General features: G+C 35.6%; 1 protein-coding gene across 1 annotated transcript; it reads right to left on the reverse strand.

Annotated features, from left to right (window-relative positions):
* LOC133331538 (procathepsin L-like) lies at positions 1–1,115 on the reverse strand. Its single transcript, XM_061539924.1, has 2 exons — positions 796–1,115; positions 1–715 (listed from the first exon to the last, which is right to left on the reverse strand). The coding sequence occupies exons 1-2, from the start codon at positions 1,113–1,115 to the stop codon at positions 1–3; spliced, it is 1,035 nt and encodes a 344-aa protein (XP_061395908.1).
* Positions 1,116–11,669: the final 10,554 nt, after the last annotated feature.

The raw sequence follows: 11,669 nt of genomic DNA on the forward strand, positions 1-11,669 counted from the left end.
TTACAAAATCGGAAAACTACATTCACTGGCAATACCGCAAAAACTATTCTCATTACGTGGCAACCGGAAGAAACCATTTTCACCCCAATTAGCCGAATAGGAATTCTTCACAATCCAATAATCACGACCATTCTCGGTGCCATAACCCACAACGACAACCGAATGATTTACCTCGCCCTGATTGCATTGATTATCATCATAGATACCACCACTATATTGTTCAAATGACACAACATCCGCATTCATGGAACAGGCCAAAGGGCCCAATGTGGCAATCACCTCTTTCATTTTGGCCTCATCTCCCGGCTTGATGCGGGCATAATCTCGAATATAAACACCCTTATCGGTCGTCTCGTTGCGGCCACATTGGGCATTTTCCATTTGGGTATAGGGATATTTACTGGCCACCGAAACACCATGATCACGTATATATTCAAAGGCATATTCCTGGAAGCCACCATCACAACCCATGGAACCATAATCTTCGGCACAATCTACCAAATTTTGGGTAGATAGGGGCACCAAGAGGCCTGTGCGTCGAAATAGATGACCTTCCAAGGCACCAATGGTGGCAAAGGACCAACAGGAACCACAATCGACGCCCTGGAAATCTGGTGGTGTGACACCGCCCAGCTCACGCCAATCAAAATGATCCGGCAGGCCATCATCTTTCGTTTTGGCTGTTACAAAGTTGGTGTGTTGAGAGGTGATGTTTCTAGAAAAAGAGAGAGAGAGAGAGAGAGCGAAAACACATTAGTATTTTGTGAGAGAAAAGATGAGTAGAAAATTACTTACTCTCCAATATAGGTAATCTTCGAACCAAACAGCCGTGTAACCTCGGCATGTGTCAAATCGGCCAATGGATTAATGGCCATATTAAATGAGGCCAATCCCTGGCCAGCATATTTATTTCCCGTATCTACCACACTCTTCTTGGCCAAAAAGATCGACTCACGAAACTGATATTCTCTGGGGTCATTGTACACCTTGCCTGTTTGTTGGAGATAATCTTGGAAATCTTGAACATTACACAGTTTCGGAAATGATTGCAGACTCCAGCTGAGTGTAACTAAACTGGTTAGCATTAGGCCACTAAACAATTTTGTTGCTAACATTTTGTTGTTGTTTTTCCTATGTTCGGATTTGTTGCTCTAAGCCGTAAGGTGGGGAAGCTTGCCTGCTTCTGCTGTGAAAGATTGAAAGAATATAAGTTGCTAATTTTGGGTTACTGTAAATTTATATATTTAAATCGCCCAAAATAAGAAATAATCTTCGAAATAAAATCAATAAACGTCACGTTTAATGGGCAGACTAATATCGTCATCATCATCACCATCATCGTTAAAGATTTGTCATTTAGGTGATAAGAATCCATGACTTCAAATGAATTTTATGATTTTCGTAGGCAAAATTTGTATATCCGGTTTTTTTGTGAACGTTACGCGAAAGTTGGGTTCTTTCCCGCAGAGCGGACTCATTGTGGCTTCTACGTTAAACGTAAAATTGGATACTAAATTCCATAGAATTTATTCGTTCTAATCATCGACCTAGCCATTCTCTTGAAATGGAGTTCAGACTAAACCTTTGTTATTGAATATTTTATTGTTGTTGTTGTTTTTTTTCAAAATGTTAATTAATTTGATTTATTATTTATTTACATACGAAATCTCCCTCACATAACATGGTTACGATTTATAGGCTTTAAAAACTGTTTTTTGGAGACCTTTTAGCATAAATTTAACAAATAATAGCTTAGTCATGGCACATGTTCGCATGTGGGAATTTAAATTATAGATCTCATGTTTAAAATTTTCGAAAATAATATAATGTAATTAATGAAGAAACCGATTTTTTGTGGTGAGCCTTAGGTTCGCATACAAAAATGTCATTAAAAATAAGCTGAGACCTTTGTTGAGAGCCTAAGGTCTGCAGATATTCTCTAGTCAATATTACCTTGTCCACCTATGGATTTCATAATTCCAGAAGCTCAAAATGTCCCCTTTTAATTGTTCGATAAATTGTTCGGCAGTTGTTGAACTAAGTTCTAAACACTATTTCGTTTAGAAACTAACTGAACTTTAAGTTTATTTGGGGTCAGATAGGTTTTAGCATAATGAAATGTGTATTTCCGGAAGCCTGACATCGTTTAGAATTACCAGCATATAGTTTTCCTGCTAAAAATGTTCCATTTTCTAACTTTATTTCTTATGAGACTGGTATAACGACTTCCCTAACGAAACATCCCTTCTATTTGTTTTTCTCGAGGCTCGAATGATTCATATTTTTCAGAATACCACCCTGAAGATAGTTTTTCCCTCTAACGATTTTGTTAGTAATGGCTATCGAATCGTTCATTTTCTAACTTTATTTCTTATGAGACTGGTATAACGACTTCCCTAACGAAACATCCCTTCTATTTGTTTTTCTCGAGGCTCGAATGATTCATATTTTTCAGAATACCACCCTGAAGATAGTTTTTCCCTCTAACGATTTTGTTAGTAATGGCTATCGAATCGTTCATTTTCTAATGAGACCGACATTACGACTTCCCTAACAAAACTTCGCTTTAATTATTCTTTATCGAGGTCCGAAAGATTTATCATTTTCAGAATACCCTCCTGAAGATAGCTTTTCTGTCATTCGTTTAAGTGGCGGCTATCTAAACGTTTTGTTTCTCTGGGAATGTGGTGTTTTAGCCTTTAGACTCGGTCTTGTGATCCCTCAATTTGTTCCATAAATTCGAGGCTTTCTTTTTGGGAGAGCAAAATGTTTTCTTCGGGGAACTGATATCCTTCTATATGTTTTTTTTAATATTTTTAAGAAGATAGCTTTTCTCTCTCTCTCTATTTTGTGACGGCCGTCTTTTTTGGGAATATGGTAGCTTAGTCTTCAGACTCCATATAGTGATCCCCCGATTTGTTCTTTAAATTCAAAGCATTATTATGGGGAGAGCAACATATTTTCTTGTGGGAACGGATATCCTTATTGTTGAACGTACTTATCTTCTACTGCTAGTGGATTAAAGGAAAGACGGCTTGTGCTCTGGCTGGCGGCTTTATTGAGAGTAAACTATTTACAAGTTACACACTAGACAAGAAAACTGAAAACTACCAATATATACAAGTCTGTGTGTAGGTCAAACTTAGCGAACACATCGCAATTAGCCTACGTGAGTATGTTGTGTGTTGGAAGTCCGTAACGCGGACATTCAATAATTACAACACTTCTCAATCAAACATAGCTTATCTAGATATGTTTTTTTTTAATTTCCAGTAATATCCTTTCTGTTATGGGGAGAGAAAAATATTTTCTTTTTTGAACTGATATCCTTATATGTATATATATATATATATATATCTTTTTCATTTCCAGTAATAACCTTCTCCTTATTTTTTGCATTTTTACCGATGATCGTCACAATTTTCTACGCTAAGGTAAATATTTTCACTGTACTTTTAAAATCGATTTGTATGGAATAAAAATTATTTTAAATAAACGAAAAATCAGCTGTTTATTACAATCAGCTGACATGCGGGGTAGTGTAAAATCGGCAAATTGTAAAAACGACGATGAGCTGATTAAATTACACAACTGTTATTGTGACTGAGTGAGTGTAAAAACGGTATCTTAATGTTCTTTTTCGTACATAAACTCTATTCTCAGTACGTGACATCGTAAAGAAACAATTTTTACCCCAATAGGCCCAATATAATTTTTTAGCAACCCAAGGCCAATCTAGGCAAATAGGTTTTAATTCATTTTATTTTTAATAAAAAAACTGCTGATTGTAAAAATCAGCTGATATGTGGTGTGGTGTACAACCTGCTATTAAGAGTGGGTGTAAAAACGGTCGCCTAATATTCTTCTTCGGCTTTTACAAAATCGGAAAACTATATTCAAAGGCAATACCACAAAAAACTATTCCCATTAAGTGGCCGATTAAAGAAATAAATTTTAACCCAATTGGCTTAATAAAATAAAAACTGAAGCTTATTGTATTAAACAGCTGATATGTGGTGTAAAAACTGCAACTGATATTGTGAGTGGGTGTAAGAACGGCTAAAACTAAAATGAAATGATGTGGCCCTTTGGCAACCAGACACTATCTTTAAAAAATCCAATTGTTTCGTTTCAATCCCTAAGGGTTGAGACATTCGATATTGCAAGTTGAGAACAAAGTATTTGAATGACGACCAGTCAAGAAGGTGATTTGGTATTTCGAGAATATGGAATGACTATACAGAGACGAATGAATGTGTACAGAAGATACTTAACAACTACTTTAAGAAATTGCGAAATCGGAAAATGTGTATCATCCAATCTTTTACTTCTTCGACAGACATATTGTGAGCTCAAACGGAAAAGATTAGGATGTGGCAAAACCGAATATTGGCAGCATTGGGTACACCCAAGGTCTATAGATTCAGTACAAACATATAAAACTAAACTCAGGAATAGAAACACTTCACAACTACTTCCACAAAACGGAGACTCAATTTCAGATTTGACTTCAACTGTCTCATGCTAGATAATGTTCTGTCGATAATCGATTTTCCATAACAATAAATTTACATGTGGAAACATTTCACAACCACTTCCACAATGTTGTAAAATTAATTTCTAAGATTTTTTAAGAACTACCTCAAATCTGCAGCGAATGGACATCGAAAATATATTCCACATATTAAAGTTTTAATAAATTCACTAACTTTGGGCCAGACATATCGTCAACACAAATGGGCAGAAGGTGAATCTTAGAAATTACTATAGGAACATATAAAAATGAGAACAGGGAAACATTTCAGAACTACCTTCCTACTCGATACATCTGATTTATGTTGTCAAGAAGATGAATTTCTTCTTTTTTTTATATTTGAGGAGGGCTTTCGCCGAAAATAAAATCGTCGCAAAATGAACTAAGTCATTCATTTAGTTTCATAGTTCCTTTTAGTTCTATCGGGAAGATCTAGATGAACGATTCTATCAAAAGGAAAGGAACTATTAAGAAGGGACTTATTTTGGTATACAGTGAAAACGTAAACAATGTCCAAATTTTTGGCATAAAACTTGAGAAAAAATCAGCTGACTATCGCTTGCTAGGTGACCTTTTTAATAGATCTTGCTACAGACTGATAAGCAAGTGTAGCGCCTTAGCTTGCCACATGTGAGATAAAGAAATGTGTGTGTCAACTCCATGTGTTGTCAGGTGGCTTCACGCTCTCTCTCTCTCTCTTTCTCTTACACATTAGTCTAAGATAGGTTAAGTCATATTGTAATATTTTGTTGTTAAGCAACAATTTTTATATTAATAAATTAGAGAGTAAATGGTCGACGAATAGAATAGTGCTGAGGTATCTGAGGTTTGGGGGAGACAAATTCAAGTCCGAAATACTTTATAACTATGAAGGTACGTCGTAAATTCACAAGAGTTTCAGACTTGACGAAGTCTTTTCGAATCTTCAAGCAAGAGAGATTTAATATCTGCTGTCATTTGGATTAAGGATGTTGTCGATCGTCAAGACTCATATGGAAAGGATTAGAAGGAATCGGAATTGATGGCAAAGGAAAAATCCGACATCGATTTTAGCCGGATCGATGTCTTTTTTCCGTATTAAAGTAAATTTAATTTCTGCTGTCGATCACCAAGGCTCAAATGGAAAGGAATATATTGATAACAAAATGGATCGATGTATTTTTCTTCCTGCAGTGTAATCAACTTGTGAGGATGAGAATTGTGAATAAATCATCTTGCAATAGAGATTTAATATCTGCTGTCATTTGGATTAAGGCTGTTGCCGATCACCAAGGCTCAATTGGAAAGGGTTAATAGGAATCTATTGAGGACAAACGAAAAATTCGCAATGGCATCGATTTTAGCCACATCGATGTCTTTATTCATATCTGTATACTTTTTAAGACCTTCTGGAATGTAGACAACTTGTGAGAAAGAGAATTGTGGATTCATTTCTGAAGACCAAAGTCTACCCACAATTTTTAACTTTAAAGAACGGTATTTCAATGACATGCTTTGGCTTTTACACTATCGGAAAACTACATTTGCTGTCAATACTGTCATTATGTGGTAGCCTAAATTAAAAATGTTCACCCCAATTGGCCCAATAGGATTTTTTTTAACAATTCAGTAATCACGACCGTTCTCGATTTGTTATGAATAAAATTTGTTTTAAGGGGACCCCCCCCACATTCTCGGGATCAAAAATTTTGTTGATATAATTCGAATCTACACTAACTAAAGAATGTCCCTACAAAATTTCAAATGAAAATCTCAAGAACTATTGAAGATATAGCCGATTTATTGTGTCAGCATCAAGTGACGGCTAAAGGGCTTCTCAAACTTTAAACGCGTTTTTCTCTAAACATTTTTTTTGCGAATGGCGGGCACGATTACTCAAAAACTAATAACCCAATCGATTTCAAATTTGTACACGTTTCTCTGTGAGTGTATAGCTATCGTATGAACTAGGATAAAGCCAATCGGTGAAGATCTTCCTTATTTTTTAACTTGGGTTTTGGTAAAAAATCGGATTTTCCAAAAATATTTTTTCAAAGGTCCACCATTTTGCTAATTTTAGAGCGAAGTCAATAATCCTAGTTCATACGAGAGCCAGACATGTACTCTTTCTAACACCGTTGGAATTTTCGGATTCCGATGTTCCAGTGAGGAGTTATCATGCCCGCCATCAAAAATAAGGACTTTTCTTTAATTACAAAAAACAATAACAACATTTTTTTGTAAATTATTTTTCTTCATTTTTAAATCTTCAAATATATATGTGCAATGTTACAAACCTTAACAAGCATTGGTATTGATTTACCAGCCCATTGAAAATCTTGAAAAATTAAAATCGAGAATGGGTGGGGTACCCTTAAATGTAAATAAAAATCAGCTGTTTATTACTGTCAGCTGACATGCGGATTGGTTGTCAGCTTTTACATTTGCTGACAATATTCTCATTAAGTGGCAGCCTAAAGAACACACATTTTACCCCCATTTGACCCAATAGCAATTTCGAACAATTCAGTAATCATGTCCATTCTAGAGCGATTTTTTTTAAATGTAAATAAAAATCAGCTGTTTATTACTGTCAGCTGACATGTGGAGTGGTGTAAAATCTGCTAGTGTAAAAACGCCTCTCATCACATTGTTAAACTTGAAACACATGTCCTCTGTAGTTTTACTGAAGTTTTTAAACAAAATAATCCTAGACGATGAGGATCACATGATGTTGCCTCATCGTAGGTACCATTTGAAATATTACAAGGGCTTCGATTTCGAAAAGTTTTTCTAATAGGGAGCATTTTTTCAGTAGTTAATGATTAACTAATCCATAATGAAAGCATGGAATATTTTCAAATCTTAAAGTGTATTTTCACATTTATAATTTTTTAAACTATTTTTTTAAACAGTTTTTTTTTAGCATCTGGAATATTTTTTATTTCATTCATCAATTTTTTATTCATAAATTCAACTAATTATTTATTTTTTTTAAATTAATATGTTTTTTTATTTGAAAGCTAAAGCTTTTTGTTTTTGCTTGGCCAATTATTTCAAGATACAGTGGCATAATTTCGTTGTGTTTTAATAATATTTCATTCAAAATCTATTTTCGATCTTTCACAACACACACCTTATTTTTCAAAATTGAAATCACCAACAATAACAAAAAAATTTGCAATATCCGTTTTGACACTTATGACGAACGAACGAAATTATTCAAAACTAATAACAGCGACTGAACAAAAAATTTGAAACTTCGAAACTCTCGAAACGAACGCTGAGGCGAACGTCTTGCAAACGACTGAAATTTGTTTAACTAACCGATAGAGATTTTTATAGAAAATCATTATGTTTTTTATTTATTTTTTTTTTTGTGAAAACTACAATATTGGAAATGAAACAACAATAAAAAACATTTGTAAACATAACCTTTCCCCCCTGCAGCTGATTTCAACCTGACCCTCACTTTTTGGTTATAACCTATGACGGGTTTTTGAATTTGACTTATCACCATTGATCTGTTTGATAATTAATGTAAATTTATTAGTTTCTTTTTGTTGTTGTTGTCTTTCTTTAATGATTGTTTCATTGTATCATCTCTCATGTGTTGTTGTAAATCATGTATTTTTTCGCATGTTTCACACAACATCCGTTCATCAACCTTATCACAACATACACCAGTTACGTCTCCATGGGCTTGAGCAGAACCAAGACCTCCACTAACATCCAATTCGATGGTTTTGTTTTTTTTTTTCTATTTCAGTTTCCATTGTGAACCCTTCTCCATAAACTAACCACTGGACGTAATTATGTTAATTATTTTATAATCGTCTATGGCTGTTTTTGAAGAAGATTTGCTTTTGTGTATATTTTTTGAAAACCCTACCTACCAACAAAGCCCTGATTTACAGAAACATAAATCACTGCCTTTTGCAAAAATAGTTTATTAACAAGAAATCAATTCTCAACACTTTATCAAATAAATTTGAAATTCAATTTGGGTATAAAAAACCAGCTCACACGTGGGTGAAAGGGGATTTACAAGGGAAACAGGTGGAAGATTTTAGTTTTTGTGAAGGGGAATAATTTCACATTGGGGATTTTTTTATTATTGATCCATTTTGAAGCGTTGGGACAAATGGAAGAAATGTTCGGCAGAAAATTTTACTATGGGTATCTGAAGAGAAGAAATTGCTGGGTAGAAGATAAATTTATAAAATTTTGAATTAAGGCGTCATATAATTAGAACTTTTTGCAGGATTTATTTGAAATATAAGCAAAGAAATTGTCATTTGCAGGGTAAACCCCCCTTTTTGAGGATTTATTTGAAATATAAGCAAAGAAATTGTCATATCAAAACCCACTAGGTTTACTAAATCCAGTATAATGTAAACGTAATGTTCACGTAGCGAACATGAGTTTCGTATAGTGAATGTCTTGATGTGGGTCTCTTGTGTAAAGAAGAGAATATTTAGTTAAACAGAGATCTATTGTCGTATACAGTCCACTTGAGATAAAAGAATTTTCTTATTGAATATTTGTACAATGAAATACGAGGTCAGTTCGGAAAGTTCTTAGCCTAACACAATATAGTATAGTCGGACGGGGCCGACCATACTATACCCTACACAACTACCACGGAACTCTAACTTTCTGCTGATGTTTATTCCGATCCTGGATAATATTTCGTGATATTTGCCTCGACTTGTCCTATAAGAGGTCAACAGCACATCTTCCTTATATTTTCCGAATATTACAAATATTCGGCTTATATTCGACTAGAAACAGAAAACGATCCATTTCATTCCAAAATTTTAATCTGATATCACCGAAAATTATAGGCGTTGTCCTTGACCATAATTGGAACTTAATTGGAAGCGCTATATTTCTAACCTCTAGTGTGGTAATGGGTTACTAAATAATATCTGAATATGTAAGCAGCCGTAAATTTTTTAGTGTAACTCCCACATCTGAATCTATATCCTTCAGGAATATTTACTTCTGAAGGATATAGAAAGGATACGCCATAGAGTACAAATTTTATAATTTTTCACACACAAATCAGGGTCCATTTGACCCGTTAAATAATGACCGATCTTTATCAAAGCAGACATGCATATTATTTGGCCCAATCCTCTTCTCCATGTAAAATTTCGCGATGTTCGGGTCATATTTACGGCCTCTAGAGCGACCAGAAAAACCGACAAAATTAAGTATTTGGTCCATATCATTCCCTAATTATTAACCAATATTTACCAAAAAACAATAGGGGTTTCCATTGGCCAGAGTCCATCCTACATGGAAATTTCGTGAAGATTGGTCCATAACTGTGGCCTGTATCGTGTTTACAAATTATAATGGACAGGCGGACGGACACACATGTCTAGATCGGCATTATAAACTCTTGGGGCTGCACAAAGCTATAATACCCCGACAACATAGTTGTGTAGGGTATAAAAAGTTAAGTGTTTTGGAAACTTCCATCTCTGTTATGGGCACCTGTTAAATTTTGTTTCGATCTAGCAATTCCTTCATATAGAAGCAGGGGTTCAAAAAAGAGGGATCCACAATTTATTTACCAAAAAGCACTCATTTCTAATTTTTCCATTGTAAAAAATTGCGGATACGTCTTTTTTGAACACATTTTTCTATATTAAGTGGTTGCCAGATCGAAACAAAATTTAACATGTGTTCATAACAGAGATCGAAGTTTCCAAAACACTTCACTAAGGCTAAGAATGTTCCAAACTGCCCTCGTAAGATAGGAATTTTCTATTGCCACATGTGGTATGTTTGGGTGAGATTACGGGAAGAGTGGTAGGCACGTGTACCGTACTTGCCACATGTGATATAAAGAAATGTGTGTGTCCACTCCATGTGTTATGGCAGATGGGTTCACTCACACTCTCTTTCTATTTTACACATTAGTCTAAGATAGGTTAAGTCATATTGTAATACTTAGTTCTTAAGGATCACTTTTATTTGAATAAATTAGGCTGTAAATGCCCAAACACAAAATAAGACGTGATTTCACTCCGCGGAGAATATCCATGTAAACTAGAAAGATCCCTCGTTTAACAGGCCAGATTTTCACCCTGCGCCAAATCCTGGGAAAGACCCACGAAAAACACATCGACACATTCCCTATCCCTATCCGTTCAGAGGTGTTTAAAGCAATGTCTGCGTTTGGCATTCCTGAAAAATTAATACGGCTATGCAGGATAACATTAACTGGTACAAGATCAGTTTGTCGTGTGACCTGTTTAACATCCTGCTGGAAAAGGTCATACGAGATGTAAAAGTGAACAGAAATGTAACTCTGTACACCAAACAGCATATTTTACTTGTCTACGCTGACGACATGGACATAATTGGTCGAAATTGCGAGCCGGTAACAGCCACCTTTGAACGAATTGAGAAGGAGGCTGCCAAAGTGGGACTGACAGTGAATGGCGATAAGACCAAGCTGATGGTATCAACGCGCAAGACGTCCAGTAGACCAACTGTGGAACTTGAAAACTACAGTTTCGAGGTAGTAAACGATGTTTATATACCTCGATACCGCCACAAACAAAACTAATAACATCAGCTTTGAAATCCGGAGAAGAATAGTTTTGGCTAACATATGCTACTATGGTCTGAGTAAGCAATTCAAAAGTAAGGCCACCTCTCGTCAGACCGGACTCACACTCTACAAGATGCTGATATTACCCGTGATGTTGTATGGATCTGAAGCATCGGTACTTGCGCAAGCAGATGAGGCAGCTCTTGGAGTGTTTGAGACGGTGAATATCGTCGTCGAATGAATAGTCATAGTCGAAACATAGTCAAGAATCGAGCTGCAGCGACTAAGTTGGTTAGGTCATGTTGTGAGAATGAATGAGGATTCCCAAAGCAAAAGGCATATAAAAGCGAGCCAAGTGATGGTTCACGCTGAAGGGGAAGACCACGAATCCGGTGGAAAGATCAAGTAGAAGATACCATCTCAGAACATGGTACACCATCTCAGAACATGAAGCCGTGTACCTACTATCAGTTTTGAATGACAGTTGGCAGCATTTTGTTTGCTTGATTGTGTGGCCTCTCATACCCGACATTCATCAGGCAACCACGAAAATATTTATGGTTGTTGGAGAGTTAGTTATCGATA

The sequence above is a fragment of the Musca vetustissima genome, unplaced genomic scaffold, assembly GCF_032173495.1.
Source record: "Musca vetustissima isolate MV318-11 ecotype Yass unplaced genomic scaffold, APGP_CSIRO_Mvet_v1 utg331454, whole genome shotgun sequence".
Classification (NCBI taxonomy): domain Eukaryota; kingdom Metazoa; phylum Arthropoda; class Insecta; order Diptera; family Muscidae; genus Musca; species Musca vetustissima.

Coding starts and splice junctions, on each gene's coding strand:
- LOC133331538 (XM_061539924.1), bottom strand. CDS start 1,115: ATGTTAGCAACAAAATTGTTTAGTGGCCTAATGCTAACCAGTTTAGTT. Junction 716..795: donor AAGATTACCTATATTGGAGA/GTAAGTAATTTT, acceptor CTCTTTTTCTAG/AAACATCACCTCTCAACACA.